Source organism: Mastomys coucha, unplaced genomic scaffold, assembly GCF_008632895.1.
Source record: "Mastomys coucha isolate ucsf_1 unplaced genomic scaffold, UCSF_Mcou_1 pScaffold15, whole genome shotgun sequence".
NCBI classification, from domain to species: domain Eukaryota; kingdom Metazoa; phylum Chordata; class Mammalia; order Rodentia; family Muridae; genus Mastomys; species Mastomys coucha.
Window position 1 is genome coordinate 111152815 of NW_022196897.1, and position 22020 is coordinate 111174834.

A 22020-nucleotide genomic window follows, 5' to 3' on the forward strand; every position below is an offset into this window, starting at 1 on the left:
CTGGTGAAGCACACACATCTCACCCCTAAGAGGCAAATCCAATCACTACAACCTGCTTTTTCCCTCAGCCAGGGTACCCACAGGACTACTTTTGTATGCTCGGACTCTGTCACACCCCCAACCTGGCAACACCCCACCCCCAGTGTATGTTTCCGGTGTTGCCAAGCAACAGCTCATGAGCCCACCTAACCAGGTTTTGAGATCATTAAAACCACGCCAGAGTAGCTATAAGAATTCCATGAGTTTTATCTTGTAAGTTGGCAGCTATTAAGTGGAAAATATGTTAGATCCAAAGTCCCCAAATCACTATCTTTCTTTCTCCTTTATTCTAGTTTTAACCAAAGGTCATTCTCATTAAAAAGCCTCTGGGGTCTTTGACAAATATAAGTTTTATAGTTGCTGAGAGATCCTTGGCCCTGCCCTGTGGCTGCAGGCCTGCCAGTCACCCAGCTGCTATCAATTAACATTCCATCAGTTTCTTGTCAGTTTGGGTTAGGCTAACTGAGTCACAGGTACAGTCTACTTGGCAACATTCTGACCTCACAATGCGCTCGCCACAGAGCTGGAATTTCTAATGAAGTTTCATTCAAAAGAAAACAATTTAATGAGCAGTTATTATGTGAAAGTCATTACTCAGTGAGTGTGGTATCATTCCAGTGCACTGCACTTCATTGTCCTAGTTAGTGAGCAACAGACTAATTTTCAAAATAGATATTAGATCACCTTCTATCTTAGACAAAGAACACCTTTTAAACCTGTATTAAAAAGGGTAACTTTTTAAAAAGGAAAGAAAAGAAAAGAGCAAGGGAAAACTAGAAAGCCAAATAAAGAACAAGAAAGAAAGAGAGCTTTGGAAGAAAAATTTAAAAACAGAATGACAAGAGAAATGAAAACACAAGAAAAGGAGAAAGAACAAGATCCAGGAATGGGAAAGTATGTATTCCCTATTGCCTTCAATATAAACGTAAGGAGCTAGAAATTTCCTCCTGGATATAGTCTGTTTTATGGTAACAGACTTCACATTCACATACATTTCTGTATTAAGCCTGTGTTACCAAATGAAGAGTTTATATGGCAAATAATCCCAGGAAACTCCTTTGATCTGCAGTCACAGGACAGCTGAAGTTGAAGAATGTGTCAGTTGGTCCCTGGTGGCCTGTGGGGAAGAAGCACAGGAGAAAAGTCACACGACTCCTCAGGATGAGCCACACAAGACTCGGACAGAGGGTAAGGCCCCTGGAAGACAATACCTTACTGTGAAATACAGAGTAAAGAATGGAAGTTCACGGAGGCAAACTGTAATGAAACGCACCTGCTTCACATTCTTCAGGTAGCAATTTCAAGCAGAATCATGATTTGAAGTTCTCTCTCTATTTGTCTCTGTTTCTCTCTCTCTCAACAAAATATGTGCAAATTCAATTCAAGAACATTCCAGACATGCAAGATGACTTAACATATGTAAGTCAATAGATGTGGTACATCAGGGAAATGGACTAAAGGACAGAAATCATGTGATCAACTCAATAGCTATAGGAAAGACTTTTGACAAGATCCAATATCCTTTCATAATAAAAGCCCTAAAGAGATGAGGAATATAGAGAATGTTATCTGCATTGACTAGTTCTCTATTGTTGTGATAAAACACCATGACCAAGACAACTTACAAATGAGTTTAAGGTTCCAGGGAGTTAGGGTTTATGATGATGGAGCAAGAACGAACATGGCAGCAGGACCAGTTGGGAGCTCATGTCACAACCACAAGAGGAGGCAAAGAGTTCACTGGCAATGGGAGATGGAGGGAGGCTCTTGATAAACGCTTGCCCCAATGACACACTTCCTCCAACAAGACCACACCTACCAACTTTTCCCAGCTTCACCAACTGAGTACCAAGCATTCAAACCTATGAGCTTGTGAGGACCATTTTCATTCAAACCACCACAAAACATTAACTTAATAAAGGCTCTATATAACAGACCTACAATCGATATCAAGCTACAGAGAAAAAAACTCAAAGGATTTCTCACCAAGACCAGAAACAAAGTGAGGGGATACACTCTCCACTTGTATTCAGTAGAGTATTTGAAGTCTTAGTGAAAGCAATAAGACAAGAGAAGAAAAACAAACAAATACAAAAAAGAAATCAAAGATACAATAAAGAATCAAAGAATTCATATAAAAGCACCAAAGACTGTGGATGGTCAAAGCTGTCCTAAGCAAAATGAATTCTGCTGGAGATATCAGTATAACTGACTTCAATTGTATGAGAAAGCTACAATAGTAAAACCAACATGGTACCAACACACACACATAGACACACAGATCAATGAAATAGAATAAGACCCTGGCATAAGCCCATACAGCTATAGCCAGCTGACTCTTTTGTAAAGATGCTAGAAATAAATATATATATATATATATATATATATATATATATATATATATATATATATATTAGTTTTTCGAGACAGGGTTTCTCTGTGTAGCCCTGGCTGTCCTGGAACTCATTCTGTAAACCAAGCTGGCCTCGAACTCAGAAATCTACCTGCTTCTGCCTCCCAAGTGCTGGGATTAAAGGTGTGCACCGCCACTGTCCAGCAAGATGCCAGGAATACATATTAAAGGAAAGATAGCCTCTTCAACAAATGGTGCTGACAAACTGGATGTCCACATGTAGAGTAATGATAGTACATTTATCTTTCCTCCTGCACAAAAATCAACTCCAAATGTACTCAAGACATCAAGGTAAAGTCTGAAGCTGCTAGAAGAGCATGTAGGAGAACACTTGGAGACACTGGATAGGTGAGGGCTCTCTACAGGGGCTTCAATGCCCCAGAAAACAAGCAAATAATCAGCAAAAGGTACCACATGTGATTTAAAGGCGCTTTACAGCAGGGGGAGCCAGTGAGTGAAGAGACAGTCTGAAGAGTCGGAGGGGCCTTTGACTTCTTCATCTGAGAGGATTAGCATACAGAATATACCAAGAACTGGGGGGTGGGGGGAAGAACCCTAAACAATAAGAAAACAAATAATCCAATCCAAAGATGAGCTAAGAACTAAATAGGGAATTCTCAGTGAAAGAAATACCAATGAATAACCATTGTTGTTTTAAGTATTCAATATCTGGTCATGGTGACGCATGCCCATAATTCTAGCGCTTATGAAGTGGGGGAGATCTCTGTGAGTCCCAAGACAGCTTGGGCTACATAGAGAAACTCTCTCTCAACAAAACAAAAGCAGTCAACATCCCTATCCATCAGAGAAATGAAAATTAAAACCATTTCGGGAGTCTGTCTCACCCCTCTTAGAATGGCTGTCATAACAAAACAAGAAAAATCATATTCATGTTTGGTGGGATTGTACATGGGTACAACTTATGGAAATTAGTATGGATGCATCTTTAGAAAAACAAAAAAACTCTAACAAGAGAAGTTTCATCTACAGCCCAGCTATACCACTCAAAGGATTCAAGATGGGCCTACAGGTACAATAGTGGCAAAGGTCTCTACATCTTACCACAGGGTACTTGCTCATCCATATTTACTGCTGCAATTGTCACAATAACAAAGAAATAGAATCAGCTTGGATGCCCACTGAGAGATGAAAGGATAGGGAAAATGAGGTACATATACATAGTGGATACATATGTAAATATATACATAAAGGATACAGATGTATACATATACATAATGGATACATATGTATATCTATACTTATGGATACATATACATAATAGATACATATACATATGTATACATGTACATGAATTTTATTCAGCCGTAAAGAAAAATGAAATGAAAATTAGGAAAATGGATGGAACTGGAAAATATAAAGTGGGGCCACTCAGCTCAGAAACACAGCATGTCTTCTCTCTCATGCAGAGCCTGTATATTCTACCTTTTATAAATGCACATTTATGTGGGAATGAGTATATATGGAGAGATCCTGGGAAGTTAGGAAAAACCCGTGAAAAAGGAAAAAGTTCTTTAAGGGGCGGGGAAGAATCATCAAATGCATGTAATACAAAAGCCAAAGGTGGCTCACTAGGGACAAAAAGGTGTATGAGTCAGGCAGGAAGATGGGTGGGAAGCAGGTTCCAAGCAAAAATAACCACGTAAGAGAAAGCAATAAAGAAGAAATCAGTTTCTTGGCAAGCTAGGCAAATCATAAAATTAAAGAAAAATACCCTATATGAGCGGATAAAGCTGCTGCCAAAAGCCATAGGCTGCTAAATTAAAACCTCAGTGACAAGGGTGGGCCACCCCCTAAGGCTTCCAAAGCACTACTGACACTTCCCACTGCTGCTGGCTATCATCGGAAGTAGGTGAGACAGTCCTGCTGCTACACACACGCACACACGCGCACACACACACACACATACACACACACACACACACACACACACACACACACACACACACACACAAAGTCTAATTGTGGGACACGGAAAAGTACAGCAGAAATGAGGCTCCAAGCTTCCTCCCAGTTGTCTAGCCCTCAGTGCTGAAAACTTCTCTGCAGACTATCAGGAGAAAGCTGCTAGTCTTCCTCAGTGTGGACTCTGAGTGTAACAATATTAACTGGACAAGCAAGATGTGCCTACTGCATTAGGGGCAGATCTGTTACAGGAGTAACTGTTTTCTGATTGGATTTGAGGTCCCCTTCTGTTCTGGCCCTCTTCTCTTCCCTCCATCTTCCCTTTCTTCCTTCTCCCCCTTACCCCTGCCTCTCTTCCTTTTCTCAATAGCCTCTCTCGTTTGTATTTTGAGACAGGACCTCACTGTAGTTCAAGATGACCTGGAACTCACTGTATACTAGGTCACCCTCAAACTCAAGGAAATTCTTCTGCCTCAGGTGCGTTCTACCATACCCGACTTCCCTCCTTTTTTTAAATGTTTCTGTAGATATGTAATTTAAAGCTGATGAATATTTTTCCTGTGGAGCTCTTTAAAGGTGTTGTCAAGTCTAAGAAGATGGTAAAGGGCTTGCAGTGCCAGATGGAAACTGGAATTTGAACCCAGACCAAAAAGCTGAGTGTGGCATCATGCACTTGTATTCCCGGCACTGGGCAAGCAGAGACAGGAGGGTCCCTGGGGGCTGTCTGGACACCAGTCTAGCACCTCTGACCCCCACAAGTATGTGCTCATACATGCACCAATGCTATGTATGCATCCACACACATGCACACATGTACACGCACACACACACAAACACAGTATTAGCTTACCATTGTCTTAGGATTTTCATGCTATGATGAAACAACATGACCAAAGCTATCTCAGCTTTCAATACTTACTCCTTCTTGGACACAAATATAAAAGCCAACTGTGAAATATGTTCAAAGTTAGAGTCACAAGCAGTTTATTTGGATCAAACTTTATTTTCTATTTTACACATTTTATAAACTGAGTATCCAGCATGAGAAACATTTCAATGGAAAAATTTGGAAACATTATATATTATATAAATATGAATATAAATATTATATATATTTGTGTATATATATATATTTATGTATGTTTCCATAACTAGACAATACTAACATTAAATACATTTCATGTTTAATTTTGAGTCTTATGTCAACATATATTATATGTTTCCAAAATCATATATATATATATATATATATATATATATATATATATATATATATATATACATATATACATATATATATATTTTGGGATGAGACACAAAATTAAACATGAAATATACTTAATGTTAGTAATGTCTTAGTTAGGGTTAATATTGCTCTGATGAAACACCATAATCAAAAGCCACTTAGGGAGCAAAATGTTTATTTTCCTTATGCTTCCACATTACTGTTCACCATCAAAGAAAGTCAGGGCAGAAACTAAAACAGGACAGGAAGCTGAAGGCAGAAGTTGATATGAAGGCCTTGGAGGGGTGCTTGCTTCTAATGGCTTGCTCAGTCTGCCTTCTTACAGAATTCAGGACCATCAGCCCAGGATGGCACCACCCACAATGGGCTGGGCCCTCCTGCATCCATCACTAATTACAATGCCCTGCAGGCTTGCCTATAGCCCATCTTACAGAGGCATTTTCATAATTGTGGTTCCCTTCTCTGATAGGCTCTAGCCTGTGTCAAGCTGACATAATTAGCCAGCACAACTGCCTCTGGTCCCATTACTTCTGATGAGATTTAAGTTATTATCCATATCATTAGTTCCAAAGAAATAATGGTTGTGTTTCTCTGGATATTTACAGGAGCGTCCACTTATTTTTAGTTCTCAGAAACCTCACTGTGTTATGAGCTTTTTAAAACTGTAAACATAATTTACACAAAAATTTGGGTTTTGGCCTGCATTGCTTAAAATGTTCTATTCCCTTCTCCTCTGAACTTACTGGTTATACATTAAGCCTTTTGACATATTACTAGACATCCAAGGTTCTCTTTCTTCAAAGTCTCTAGTCACTGTGCTGCAGGTCTGTTTTCAAGCTGAGTTGCTTTTCCCATCATTTCCTGCTGCTGCTAAGTCCATCAGGTAAATTTATATTGCAGATAATTTAATCGTTAGCTCAAAGATTTGGGTTTTGGCTTTTTTTTTTTTCGGGGTTTATTTCCTTGCTGAAATGGCCTATCTTTTCATTTATTACAAGCATATTTTCCTTTACATCATTGTGTACAATTATTATAAGCCACCTTGAATTGTTTTTATCTGATAATGTCAACAATGTGATCATGTGTGTTCGCTGTTCTGCCCCTCCTGTGCTGGAGAATACTGGATCACAAGCGGAGAGTATGGGCAGGGGCAAGTGGGGGCTGGGCTGGGCTCTGTTCTATCCTCCATCTGTTACTTCACCCTTAACTAAGCCACTTGGACTATGCCTTAAAGACTCCCACAGCAGAGCTTTATACTACAGAACAGGAGTAGCAGGAGCCACTGCTGAGAAAATACTGCAGTCAGCAGAGGCAAAGGGGGAAGACGTACAAGGCCCTCCTGGTCAGTATATTCCTCTCTAAGGGCTCTTGATATTTCTTACCCTTTCCTTCCTGGGACAAGGCCCTCCCCTCCCAGAGCAGCAATACCAGATATACTTACTAAATTTGACTTCCAACTTCCTCACGCCTCCCTTGGGTGAGCTGGTGAGCATCTGAGTGCAGACGTTCTTCAGGCAACACGCGCTTGTAGGTTCAACACTGCGGTCGGCTGGGCAAGTCATTTCCCTTCTTGTCTTATCATTTACCTGAGTACAGGAGTGGAGGTGGGGGGTGGGGAGGATGGATGAACCAATGATGATCTTTATTTTTTACACTGACATTTTATAGACTTGAACAGACATTCGAGAATGTGTGAGCAAGCTTTAAACACATTTTAAAAATCGTTCCTCTAAAATCTATCATCCTATTCCCAGCGTATCATGTGTTGTATGAGACCACTAGAGGGGAGTAAAGCATTAAATGAGAACATAATACAGCTCGAAGTGGAATCCTTTGTGGATTAAACTTGTAGGTGCTGCATGTCAGCTGCTCCCAACTGACGACAATTAACTGCTTCAAAGCACAAAGAAGTATGGGATTCTCCATTTCCATATGGAAGCCTGCCCCAAGCTCTTGGAGGGCACACATTCCTCAAGCAAGAACAGCTCCCCAGACACAAGTGCACACTCGCACCAGTTCTATGTCATGGTGACAAAAACCATTCTCAGAAGAGCCTGATCTTGAAAACAAATCATTATGGAACGTGGCTACAGTGTCACAGTCCCTGTCTTCAGGGATCTCAGAACAGTCTGGGTTCTAAGTTCCTTGCCTCTAGCAGTGCTTCTCAACCTTCCCTAACGCTGTGACCCTTTAATGCATGTTATAGTAACCCCCAACCATAAACCTGTTTCATTGCTACTTCATAACTGTAATTTTGCTACTGTTATGAATTGTAATGTAATTATGTGTTTTCTGATGATCTTAGGTGACCCCTTTGAAAGGCTCATTCCATAATTTCCTAGGGGGTCAAGACCCACAAGTTGAGAACCCCTGCCCTGGGTGTTTGTTTTTGGAAGCCAATCTCAGGGAAAGAGCAGTGGGTAGAGGAAGAAGGCTGTCCTGGTGTGGTTGTACTGGAGAACTAGCTCCAAGAGTCAGGGATTAAGAGAATCCAGGCGCACACATATTGGTTTCTATTACTGGGGAGGGGCAGGGTCCTTGATGCTTAGGTTCGCTTAGGTTCGTAGTAGTTACAGAATAATAACTGTAAAGCTGTTAACTTCTGAGTCTGGTAGCCAAGAGTTTGTTCAATTAGTTGCTTTTAATGGTGATTGAAAAACATAGTAATGCAGTCTTCTTTAGTCACATGACAAAGGTGTGGCTACAAGGGGTAGATCAGGTTCTCTCCCTCTCTTCCCTCCTTCCATATGTATGTTCTTCTCCACCCCCCCATGTGTATGTTTCTTTCCTTCCCTCCCTCTCCCTCTCTTTTCTCTCTGTATATGTGTATGTTTCTCTCTCACTCCACCCCCCCTTGTGTATACTTCTCCCTCCCTCCCTCCACAACCCTGTCTCCTCTTCTCAAAACAGCAATCCTTAAAGTCTGAGCCATGAACTGGCTCCACCCTGTAAGTACCACAGTGTGCTGAGGAAAAAGCACAGTACTTGAACATTTAGATCTTCTTGTATCAATAGGTATTAGAGCCAAGGCTGTGGTCACATTCCACTAAACTTATGGCTGCCCATCATGTTGGTAACTTATAGAGTCTCAATTTGTATAGGCTAAACTGTAGGTCCTCGGGGTTCCCCTTCTAATGTTTATCATTAAGAAATGATCAAGACATTTGCTCTTGCAAGATTTGGCTGGAAGGGAACCAGCAGCCATACTGTACTCACGTGCCTCTGGTATTCAAGTCCAGGTATTGTGCAGAGGGCTTTTACAGATGTGAAAAAAGTCCCTCATCAGATGAACCCAGATTAGAGGACTATCTCATGTAAGCCTTGCTTCCCTGTACAAACAGATGCTGCTTGTGGATATTAACTGGCTAGACACATGGTTTCCCTGCTTGCTGTGTTCTTCCCTTCCCCAAGGCTTTAGATCTGTGTATCCTGCCCCAACAAAGGCATGATCAGACTTTAATATTCCCTGTCACTCCTCCACCCATAACCTGTGCTCTGTATCTGTTACTGGTTCTGTCTGTGTCTGGATGCCAATTGTAAACTCTTCACCTGCACCAGAACAGGCAAGAAAGACAGATGGTCCTTGGGCTTCACCTCCAGGCCCAGCCTTCTTGACCCCTGCCATCTTTTACATGATTCACTCTTTGTACAAAAGACATGGGCAGGCATAAGTCACAGAATTCAGAGCAAGGCTGGGAGAAGGGCTGGAGGTAGGACAAGGAGATAAAGGCAGAAGTGGGCAGAGGAACAAAGGGCACCAGAGAGGTTGAAGGGTGGCCTGGAAGGGTAGAGGAAGACCCGGAGTGACAGTGGGATACAGGAAGTCTAACAAGACTATGCTCCCCTTTTTGGCCTTCACCAGCACTCCTTCCTGTGAGTCTGGAAGGCTCCCCACACTTAGTGTATGAATCATGTGTGTATATGTAAATAGCTTTATGTGTAGATATACTCATAAACAGCTGATCACTTAATCTAGTTTCCACTACTTCTGGCTTGTCTTATTTATTCTGAGACACAGAGCCCCAGTTGTCCTGAAACTCACTATGTATACCACGTTGGCTTTCAACGCACAAAGATCCATCTGACTCTACCTCTCTAGTGTTGGGATTAAAGGCATGTGCTGCATACTTCTGGGTTTTTAACACTAAAAATTGTAACCTGTTGCTCATATGGTGATGTTAAAGGCACAGAGCAATGACTGTAACATGCTACAACTTAGACAACAAAATAAAATACTTGGTGTGTACTTGTGTACACCGACTGAATACAGACTGTGCTCCCAGGGTGGGCTCCAGCTGAGTAGATCAACAGGGCTTCCCGTGTGTACCCACTTACAGCTCCTGTCACGAATGTTCATTTTAGACGTGTTGACTTGCTCACAAACAAACTTATCACAAATGCTATTATATCCACGGCACCTGCAACCAGGCTGGATGTCGGTGTGCACCGAAGTGGTTGTGGCCATCTGTGTCTCCAAAACTTAATCTGTGGTGACAGGGACACAGCCCTCCCCATGAAGGTTTTTTTGGTCTGGCCTCAGCAAATGATGACTTCTGCCAGCTAATGAACTTACAACAACCCACTCACATCAGGCACAACCACTCACCCTGTCTGCTCACTGGGAAAGCAAGAAACCCCAGAGCACAGAGTCAAGGTTTCTAGACTAGAAAGGGAGCATAGCTGTGTACCCACTTAACTAGAAGCCAGGCATTGCTTAGGGTATGCATCTCAAGGAAGAAAACAAAGCTCTGCTTGCCCCTGAGGAGGCAGGGTACTATGGAAAGGTTTTCTCCAACAGAATAGCATTGTGAAACTGGGCCTAAACAATTATCTACGGTCTCTGGAATCACGGACGGAAAGGACAATGAGGGCAGATCAACTTGTATTCTTAGAAACCTTGTGTGATTACAAAGCAAAGGATCCAGAGAAGAGTGGGCTTGCCAGTGGGAACCACGGAGGGCAGGGCTCTCGTGGTAAAGAAACTGAACGTCCTGAGAAGGCGAGTGTGTGTTGTAGGCTCAGTGGAATTTGCTTAATAAGTTGCACATTTGACATTGTAGGTCAGCTCTCCGGGTGCCAGGAGACTAAGCTTATTATATAATCACATACTTGTCCTTGCTGGAAAGGGGCTGAGGAAAGGACTCCGTTGTTTCCAAGCCTGCTCTGGTCGGCCAGTTGCTGAGGTGAGCAGCCATTGGAGGCATGTTCTGAAAGCTGAGTCTTGTCTGGGATGACTGCCCCTGCGCTTACCTTCCGCCGCCGCCCCGTCTGTCCGTCCGTCCGTCCTTCTCTGTAGAGGCCAAGGCGGGTCCTGGGGCAGGGGAAAAGCAGACTATCCATCTCATCTTGATCTGAGCCAGGGATGAGAAGCCAAAGACTCCAAGTTTTTCAGCTTAACAGATTTCTGGCTGTTTGGCCACAGATTTTTTTTTTTTCCAACTACAGTAACATGCTCTGTGGGACTCAGGACAAAGGCCTCTTCAATTCTGGCAGTGTTTGCAGCACATGGTGTCCATATCCAAACCGCATCAAACTCCTGTGTCTGTTTCTGAAGTCTTTACAGACAAAGCTTTAGCAGGTCCCTGGAGGAAGCCCCTGGGCAATCCTGCTGCTGCCGCCGTGGAGATTTCTCTCTTGTCCAGCACTTGCATGCTTACTTTGGAACAGGTAAATAAATGTAAATAATCCTTCAAGGAAAGGCCATGTGGAGGTCAACTTGGTCTACACTTATTCAGGAGGTGGCTGGAAGAGGAAATCTGGCTTTGAGCAGGTGACACCTTTATCTCTAAGCTGCCACCTTTTCTTGGCAACTGGCCAGGTACATACCAAGCTGAGAAGGGAAGAATCCTTTTTTTTTTTTCCCTAGAAGTTAATACTACGTCAGCTTCTGGGCATTCTGGGAATACATGTTTGTTTGACCTAGAACTGATGTAGTCATATGTCATTTTTACCAAGGACTGAGAGCATGGATGGAAGGGGTCAGTGAAGGGAGAGTCATAGCTAGAACTGCTTTATTCACACAGAACTAAGATGTCCCAAGGCTTTACTACGTATGAGCATCATCAGGCCCTTCGCAAAAACTCCTGCTTGGGTTTTCCATCCCCATGCACATGCTATCATGGAAAGGTGGTTGCAGGTCATAGGAAAGCTTCAGTTCTCCCAACAGTGAGGGTGTGTGCCACCTCACACAGTCTGGGGACATTCAGCAGAGCCTGCCCCTCCTCTCTGGTTGGTTTCCTCTTGAGGTAGAGTTCATGGAGTTCTGCAACAGATGCAGAAGACACAGCTAGATGCGACAGCCGCAGCAAGCACATGAGCCCCGGCTGTCCCGTGCCAGGCTTTTTCAGTATAGAAGGTGGTGGGTTTTTTAAAAGGAACATTTTTCCACATCATTTCAGCCGTTCCTAGGCTGCAGGGAGGGATGTAACCCACCTTGAATCAATTAGGCATGAGGAATTAAGACCACTGCGATTAGCTCAGGCCAAAGCTGGCTGAGCAATAGAAATGGACAGACAGACACTTCATTGCTCTGAGAAATTTGACAGAAAACAAACAGTACCACCAACTTCAATTCTCTTCTGTGACATCCAGGTGCACCAGTAAAACAAGGTGACATGGAGTTTAAATGTTTTATCCCAAAATATCTGGAGATTTTGAAATGACATTACCAGAAAAAATCTAAATTCCTTTAAATTTTTAAGATGAAACAAAGCAAGATGAAGTTTAAAATTACAAAGAAAACGTCTACAGTGACGCAAGCCTTCCTGCTGGCTAGTAAACTTCTAGTCACAACACAGCCCACACAGAATATCCTAGCCCATCAACAACAAAAGAATTGTTTATTTAGTGTATGGATGTGTGAATGTGCACATTTGCACACACCATGACAACCGTGTGGAAGCAAGGGGATAACTTGTGAAAGCCATGCCTCTTCTATCAAATGAATATATCAAACTCAGGTCATCAGGCTTGGTGACAAAGTACATTTCCCTGCTGAGTCACCACACCAGCTTTAAATAAAGCCCCCCTACCCAACCCCCGCATACATCCTATAAAGATATTGTTTTATTTTGTTTTTTTTGTTTGTTTGTTTTGTTTTTCCAAGACAGGGTTTCTCTGTATAGACCTGGCTGTCCTGAAACTCACTCTGTAGACCAGGCTGGCCTTGAACTCCACCTGCCTCTGCCTCTGCCTCCCAAGTGCTGGGATTAAAGGCAGGCAGCACCACTGCTCTGATATAAGTGAAGCCTGGTGAACTCATTTGGTTTCTTGGGAACACGGGGAAAAGACAAAGGTTCAAAAGAGACAAAGCCAAACAAATGACACAGCAAAACAACTGAGCATGACACAGCAGAACAACTGAGCAGAAGGCCAAATCTAAGGTTGCTACAATGTACACATGCACATTATATATAATTTTATATAATTACTTTGGGAAATGTGAATAGGAAAAAGTGACCAGATAGTAAAAAAACCAGACTGTGGGTTTGTCACAATTGACAAATAAGAAAACCAATAAAGAGTCACAGCACAACATGGTATCACATACAGAGCAAGAAGAGGAGAGAACAAAACACAAAAAAATAACACTCCCCCAAATCTTCCAAAAATTTTAACATCACATTTTAATATCTGGTAGAACATACCCACTGCTTCAAGAGTGACTCGATGGTTATAGGACTAACCAAGCACTTCTGAGGTAGAAAACCAGCCGAGTATGAATTGTGACAGCATGGACAAGTCTTGCACAAGCTCCACCCAGACCAAATAAAATAAAATAAAATAAAATAAAATAATCCTAGTGTTGGGGAGAGGGGGTAAGCAGGAAGTCCTACCCCTAGTCGAGCACTTGATTAACGTTTGATAGCTGCCAGGAGAGGGCTGGCTTAGGGTGTGGCACTTGGTAGGTGGACAATGCTCCTGGGTGAGCCCCACACCCAACAGTATATATATACACACACACTGTCTGAAAAGGAAGGAAAGGGAAAGTGGGAGGGAAGGAGGAAGGGAGGGAGAGATGAAGGGGGGAAGAAAAGGAAAAGGAAGAGAAACGAAGAAGGAACGTGTATGGATAAATAAAAGCAAGTTCCAGTGATATGCTTCCAGAGCCCCGATTAAATTAAAAGATAAAAATGGGATAAAAGGAAAAGAGCAGCTCTCTCTTCTCTCTCAACCTCTGACTCTTGTCTTTACTCTCCCTTCCCCCTCTTTCCACACGGCCATGGCCAGCTTCTACCTTCTCTACCTTTTCTCTATCTCCTTTCTAAAATAAACGCCCTAAAACCAAAATAAAAAAAGATCAGAAGACACAGCAAACAATAATCATAAGAGAGCTGATGTAGCTACAGTCATTATAACAAAAGTAAACCTTAAGATAGTTATTAAATTCAAAGGGTATCTTAGAATGGTAGATGATCAATACATTAGAAAGCTACAACAAATAAAACGGACTCCTAACAATGGATCTCAAAATACATGAAACAAACAAACAAAAAAGGACATAACTGAAAGAAAAACAATGTAATGACTAGAGTCAGAAATTAACATTCCCCTCAGTAGGAAATTTTGTTAATATACATTTGCATATGTATCTGTACATCTGTGTGTGCGTATGTGCAGAGGCCAGAAGGTAGCTTTGGATCCCTGGAGCTGGCATTAGACAAGGTTGTGAGCCTTGTCTAATGTGTGTGGGTGCTGTGAACTGCACCTGAGCACCCTAAAGCACTGAGCCCTCTCCGCAGCCCCCCCAGTTCCCATGCCTAACAGACACAGGCCCACAGAGCACAGCCGCTGCAGGCTTGCCCATGGCTTTGCCCAAAGGCCTCATGCATGCGGAAACGGAAGATACACTCCTTCAGGTGAAGGACCGTCCACCACTGACGATAAAACATGTCTGGAGAGAAGAGCTGGAATCATCTGAAGCATATTCTCCAAAAAAAATGGAAAATAGGGAAAACTACTATGTGTGTGTGGGGGGGTGGGGACTCCCCAAATTCTTGAAAATAAAGTGACATTTCCAAACAACTCATCAATCAAAAAAACAAGTCACAAGGAAAATTAGTGAAAAGTAATTTACAACATATTGATATTTATGAGTTGAGCTTAAACACTGCACCTGGTTAGTCAAACACACAACTAACCAAAGTGTAGGGTTTTTTAAGTCGATTTCAAACATGATGTCAACGTATCATTTCTAGATTATAAACTACAAAATAAGTTATGACAAATCTTCAGATTATGCACAATTTTATTAAGATTGTAACACTGCAAAATAAGTCAGCAAACAAATGTAAAAGTAGAGGGCTGAGCAACTGGATGAAGCAGCACACAGAAGCAGCCCACACAGCCATTCACCCAGGCCTCCAACATTAAGGCAGCGTAAGTGCCTCAAGTGACTTCATGAGAATACTTTACTCAGGTACAAGGCTATCAAATACATGAGAACTGCCAGGCAGACCTCAAAATGGTTCGTTAGCATCAAGTGTTCCCGTCCAGTTTCCTGTCTAAATAGTAATTAGTGACTATTCTGAAATACTGCACGTAATTACTCTAGACCGACAAGCGGGCTATCAAAGCCACTATCCTGTTGGCTGGTCACTGGAGCAGTTAACTTTATCAAAGGCTTCTGACACGATGAAGACGGTCCTGTGCTGCTGAGTTTCCTGACATCTGTCTTTAACACATCAGTGCTCTGTGGAGATGAGTGTCCCAGAGTTGCACCCATCTTCCCTTGCTGGCAATGCAAGGTTTCTTTGGGCAGATCTAGAGTATAACTACCCCGACAAACCATATTACTTTTCTGGGCATCTGGAAGACAACTGGCTGCTGAGAACTGTTTCCACTGAACAGAGTCCCCCACCATCTCCTGGGTCCTTTGTGACCTATCACCAAGAAACAGCTCAGTAGGACTGCTGCACGGTAAAGTCCTGTCCGAAGGCCAGGCTGGAGAGCTGCTGGGCCCAGCACCGTCCTTCACTGGAGTGTCCTGAGAGCCCACAGCCTGACTCTTCTCAGATGCAACACTCTCGGTTTCTGTTAGAGAACCACACATAAATGGCTTTAACCTTGGCATTTCACTGGGACCTCTCAGGATTGTGTGCATGGATTCTGAGATGACTCTAGATTTCTTTTCGCCACCTCCAAGGAGGGAGGAGTGAGCAGCTGAATAAGGCAGTGACTTGGAGCCAGCTCCAAGTGCATCTCTCTTCTCATGCAAATCAAAGCCTCCATTACCTTGGCATGGAGCAAACTCGGGAGCAACACCCTTTGCCAAGATGTCTGAGTTCCTGCAACTCCCGTCCCCACACTGACAGCCTGAAGGCAAAGCTATGGAAGCCACAGGCTTCATCTCTCTGTGCTTCGAATCCTCTAACCGCATCTGGGAGCTGGGCGCAGCCTTCCTCCTAGGCAGCTGCTCACACACACTCCTGGGGATAGTCTTTCCACTGCTTGGTTTGCTTTCAACGTAATGTGGAATACTGTGACTCGCATCACTCCTTTCTGATCTTTCAGCGCCCATCAGCACCTCTGAAGCCAAAGGAACTGCTACCATGTGCAAAGGAACATAAAGTTAGGAGCACAAGAATTAAGGGAAAATTAATGCTCTAAAGAGAACAACATATTTATAATTTTGTGCATTATCAAAGAAAATGCATCCGTGCTGGACAAGTCAACATTTTCTTTTACTCATATCCATAGAAATGGTGGGTTTGTGGCTGAAATGTCAGTTTATGTTATCCTGACACAAGCTGGAGTCACTGGAGAGGAGAGAGCCGTAGTCTCAGACCCCATCAGCTTTCTTAGCGGGGTCTACACTTCAAGAGCTGACAGCAATGCAACGTTGCTCCAAGTCTGATGTCAAGCATGAAGTTTCTGACAAAGAAAGATTAGTAAAGCACCCCTCTGTGAAAGCCAGGACAGTGAACCAGATCAGAGGAAAAACAGCCACAGCATGAAGTTTGAAGAGTGTGTCTCAGAGTCGTGATCTTATAACCCAGAGTTGACAGACAGAAGTTGGTTCTACTGGAGATGTGATTTTCACGACCTTGTCCCACAAACAAGAAGACTGCTTTCTTGTTACACGCCACTGCCTTTTGTCCCTAATGTGCACCAATCCTAAACTAACACAAGTAATACTTGCGATTCTGTGAGAAAGATTTCAGGTATCTGAACAATTTCCAGGAGACCAGAAAGTCAAAAGCTGAACTCCACATAGACATGTTAAATGTGTCCAATTAAGAATTTAGCAGTTTCTTCTTGTATTTCTACCAGTGTTGATTTTACAGATTCTAAAGCTGTGTTATACAGTCTCATGAGAGATCATGCCACATTATCTGCCCCTTTAATGTAGTCTCCATGGTTCACTTCTGTATTTACCTTTATAATCAATAGCCCCATTTCGTCTGCTTATTATCATCCTCTATTACCTTGAGTTTCTGGGTTCTTGTAAAAACAGCAAGTCTCTATTCTGTGAAAGCCTCACCCCATAAACATTCAGTGCTTGCTGATATTGCAAACTGCTTTTAGTATCTGTTTATGTGTGTCTTCTAGCTTTCTCTCTCTCTTTTTTTATTTTATTAGACTAAAATTTTTTCTTGAAAAGGTTTCTTCTAATAGTTTGGAAGTTATAAATTCATTTCTACTTCTTGGTTGGTGTTCCTAACGTTCACAAATGTCTAAGAAGATTCGCTACACTTCTGAACACCTTCAGATTCTGTTGTGTGAGTATTCTTTGCCCTAAGTACATATTCTGTTAGCTTTCTCCTGTGCTTGTTTGTTCTCTTTCATGGCGATACTCTTCTTTAAATATATAGAGCCTCTTGGTTAAACGTTTATCTCTTACATATCTTCAATGCAGTATCTGTCTGTGCTGCATGACTGCGGAGCTAGTACGGGAGAACAGTTATGTTGCAAGGAAACAGAAAGACCTGACAGCTGACGCCCTGGCCATCGAGGCTAACAACACATCCCTAACGTCCAGGTACTCAAAACACTGCCTGTTTCTACTCAGCCCAACACTAGGGAAGGAAAAAAAGAAACAGGAGTGGAAAGGAAGGGGAGGGAAATGGAAAGGAAGGGAGGGAAATGGAAAGGAGGGGAGGGGAAGGAACTGGAGAGGAGGGGAATAAAAGGAAGGGAGGAAATAAAAACTGCCCCACCAGCTAGCTCACCACCCACAGCAAGCCATGAGCCACTGCTTCTCCTGGGATGCACTCCTGCATGTGAAATAGGTTTGCTGCTGCTCTGACTTGTACTGTTAGGGGACAGTTTGGAGCCCAGGTTTCCCATTTCCTCAAATGCTACCTTTTTTATTTCAGAAGTTTCCTACAGTTTCTGATCAAAACCCAGTTATAATTTTGCCTTTTCTCATGTATCATTATTTATAATCCTGCCCATCATTTGTTGGGATGGACATAACCGTGTTATACAGAGACCACCAGGTAGCCAAATAAAGAGGAGTGAGAACTCACCTGAGCGACCTGCCTGGGCACATCTGACTCTGCAGTCTGATTCTTCGATCGTCCCCAGCAACTCAGCCATTGTAGCGAGTTTGCTAGCAGCACTCATAATCTTTTTCTCAGCTCTGTGGGCAATTCCAGGATATAAAATTAAAAGTTAAAATGAAAAAGATGAGACTCCTTAGCCCTCGGATTCCTAATAGCTCTGCCAACAGTAAGGGAAAACTGACCTAAGCTTCTCTTATGATCACATAAACAGTTCTGTGGATACGGAAATGACAGCACACCGTCCTGGTGCAGTCGGGACTCACGGTGTACAATGATCCTATAAATGGTTAGTTCTGTGGATATGGAAATGGCCGTCCTGGTGCAGTTGGGACTCACGGTATACACTGATCCTATAAATGGTTAGTTCTGTGGATATGGAAATGGCCGTCCTGGTGCAGTTGGGACTGGAAATGTACACTGAACTTACCCCTCCTCCTTTCCATTATCCTGCAAGATCTGCTGAAGGCAACTCAGATAGTACTTGCGCATCTTCCGGGCAGTTTCCTGCCGTTCCCGCAACACTTCCGCCTTTACCATCTCTGCAGCTCTTTCCTTGCTCTCCTGAATGTATCGAAGCATGTCACCTGCAAGGGGGTGAAGAAACCCCACAATTTTCCCTGTTTCTCTGAAGAAAGGAGGGCAAATTTCAGACCAGTTTTCTGGCAGATAAGGTGAAGTAAGCATAGTTTAAATGTATTTTTCATGCTCATTAGAATGAAACACTTCACAACAGCAATTTGGTAGACTCAAAAGAAACACACTGTTAGACCTGAGATGGTGACAGCCGCACATGGGGAGAAAAACAATGGATTTTGTCATATTCTAGAGACTCAGGGAAGAGAAGAACACAGTGAGCTGAAAGCATGCGTTCTACTGTTCCTCGTGATTCAGGTAAGAGAAGAAATGCCCAGGAGAGAGCAGGACCGCGACACTGGGAAGGAAGAAGACCCGCGCTCTTCTCTGGTGCCTGAAAAGCTCTATCCATCCTTAGCCAACGCTCAGTGACATTTACGGAGCAGTAATAAACTCACAGAGGATTGTATAAGATGTTCTGCAGAGTGGGAAGAATCATATTCCCTTCGGAAATTCACAGAAAATCATAATCTGTACCTCTCTCTTTGTCAACATGGCTTTCATTTATATTACTTCTGGTTAAAGCTAACTTAAAAACTAAATCTATGACTATATTCTGCATGTAGACTTTGCCACTCAGTTGCATTAGGAATGCCAGCTAATGTAGGAACTGCCTGTCAATGTCAGCGAGCATCTGAAAAGTCCATGTTACATGTGCAGATGCTAACTGGGGTCCACTTTTCCTACCTTGAGATGGGAAACATTAAGATGAAGTTGCCACATGACCTCAGCTACCCTTCTAGAAGGTAACTTAGGCATGGCATGCACATTGTGTCAGGATGAAGGCTGCTTAGTTTCCACTTCTTACTGGAAGCTCAGAGTAGTTTGTTAGCAGGAGCAGGGCTGTCCCTGACTGGTGCCTCTGGGACCCTTTCCTCCTCCTGGGCTGCCTTGTCTAGCCTCAAAAGGAGATGTGCCTAGTCATACTGCAACTTCATACGCCAAGGCTGGTTGATATTCACGGAGGTCTCCTCTTTCCTGAATGGAAACAGAGGAGTAAATGGGGACTTGGGGGTTGGGGGGAGGGAGGAAGGATTTGGGAAGAGGTGGGAGGGAAAACTGTGGTTGGGATGTAAAGTTAATTAATTTTAATTAGTAAACTAACAAAAGAAGGAAGAAAACAGAAAAGAATTGTTTGTTTTAACTATGCCGTTTGCTGGGACGAAGGACAACTGAGAAACAAAGCTCACTGGCCTTTCACTTCTATAAGCAACTCTGAAACTCAACACTGTAGAATCTGAGACCTTTCCTGCCTTTTGATAAAAATGAAAGCAATTTGAGAAGGAAGTGTGTTTCTCTACATAAGCCCTGACTACTGTATGAGACACACACCCATGTCATGCATTTTTGCAGTTAGAACACAGGTGTCTTCACTCGGGAGATGCCCTGGAGAGAACAGGCAAAGCCCTGGCAAGTTCACAGCGGTTGGAATAAGGGGAAACACTACTGACTGGATCCATCTTCAGTTCCTGAGTCTACAGGAGGAAGTCCTGCTGATCTGACTCACGTGACACCTCCTCCCTCCCTCCCTGGGTCCATCCCTCCCTCTGCACAGAATGCAGAGGTTCTGCCTCTCCGCATGCCCCCGTCTTCACGTGGCATGTTCTCTACTACAATTTACTTACGCTGTAAGGACATTTCGTTTTAAGATAGTTTGATTCTAATGTCTAAACAAAGACTAAAAAGTGATAATCAACAATATAAAAGTAACTACTCTTGGGAGCTAGAGAGATGGCTCAGTGGTTAAGAGCACTGTTGTTCCCAGCACCCATACAGTGGCCCATAACCATCTCTAACTCTAGAGCCAGGGGATCTGACGCCATTTTCTGGCGTCCACAGGCAACAGACACACAGAGAGATACATAAAATAAAAATAAATGTTTAAAAAAAATCCAAATCTGCTTGTGCCAGTTGGGTAAACTAATCCATTACTGTGTAACTGAGGTGGCCTGACTGTGTAGCTGAGGTGGCATGACTGTGTAACTGAGGTGGCATCACTGTGTAGCTGAGGTGGCATGACTGTGTAGCTGAGGTGGCATTAACAATCTCCTCTAAGGCTAAAGAAAAAGGCAGTTTGGAACAGTCACTAAAATGGCAAACCCTGAGTTTCTACTTCACAATAGTGCAAAAGTCCTGCGTCAGCAGGATCTTGAGGATTTCTTTAGACTTACGTTTAATTTTTTTCACAGCTTTAATGTATTGCCCACGGAGTTCTTCCAAGGCCTGCCTACTGCACGGTGGCCAAGCATTCTCAGCGGTTCCTGCAGACAGTGACCTGATAACACACCAGATTGTAGACCACAAGGCTGTGAGTAGAGGCTTCACTTGTAATCTATAATCTATAAGACCACCAAGCTGTCCCAGGGTTCCACAAAGGAGCTGCCACAGTTCTGTTATTTCAAGTCAGAGGAAGGCCAAGGAGGAAGCTGTCAGGAGGGTGCTCACTTAGCACCCATGAAGCCCTGGGCTCCACCCCCAGAAACCAAGTTTGGTAACATACACCTATAATCCCAGCACTCACTGGGTTGAGGCTGAAACAAGGTAATCTTAAGCTACATTTGAGACTAGCCTTGGGAGAGATTAAGCCTTGTCTCAAAAGCAACAACAACAAAGGAAATCAACATTATGATTGCCTAAGTAAATATTTGCAAATCCACATGATGCAAATGTACAGAGCTGCTGAAGAGCACATTGTAGGCGGTCCCTAGGAACGCAGAGCAATGCTTCTCTAATCATGCTAGCGAAGGTTACAATAATCCCAAATCCCATTTTTTAACATCACACACGTCATGTATATATAAATAGCCTAAGTGATGTACAACAACAGGCTAATATCAGTCTTTCCTGTGGCTATATTTTAAGTGAAATAACAAACATTCAGGGTGACATTTCTCCTACTATTAAGGCTCACATGACCTGTACTTTACCGTGGTGGTGTTCTGCAAAGGGCCCTCAGTGCCTCCAGTTTATTCCTCATGTCACGGTTCTCCTCTATTAATTCTTCAACAACCCTACTGTTCTCCTCTGTAAGAGAAAGTCAGCATTAGTTGGCCACCTTCCTCCAGTTCCTAGGCAGGTGCTTCACAGGGGCTTCCTCTTTCCCAGCTCTTGCTCCTCAGTCAGCCTGGCGCTGAACCTTCCCTTTATTCTGAAGCATCATCTTCTGAGCATCATCTTCATCTCCACTGTACAAACCCTTGAACCTCGTGTCCAGCTGTCTGGTGCATATGTGCCCAGCTTCCCAGCTAAATGGGAGCTCT

At 43.0% G+C, this 22020-nt stretch overlaps 1 protein-coding gene across 7 annotated transcripts in view; it reads right to left on the reverse strand.

The window, feature by feature from the left end:
• Positions 1-984: 984 nt before the first annotated feature.
• Cep152 (centrosomal protein 152) overlaps positions 985-22020 on the reverse strand; it is a 71290-nt gene continuing 50254 nt past the window's right edge. For 4 of the 7 annotated variants that reach the window (XM_031371748.1, XM_031371749.1, XM_031371747.1 and 1 more), the window contains 5 exons: positions 21688-21784; positions 20932-21035; positions 18555-18711; positions 18092-18204; positions 14851-16166 (listed from right to left, as the gene is read on the reverse strand). In XM_031371748.1, the coding sequence (XP_031227608.1) occupies positions 15166-16166; positions 18092-18204; positions 18555-18711; positions 20932-21035; positions 21688-21784 (1472 nt within the window). In that variant the 3' untranslated portion in view covers positions 14851-15165. Of the gene's footprint in view, positions 1157-7062; positions 7208-11731; positions 11884-14850; positions 16167-16199; positions 16494-18091; positions 18205-18554; positions 18712-20931; positions 21036-21687; positions 21785-22020 lie in introns of those variants that run through there. The other 3 variants (XR_004118834.1, XM_031371751.1, XM_031371752.1) reach the window with 3 other exon arrangements.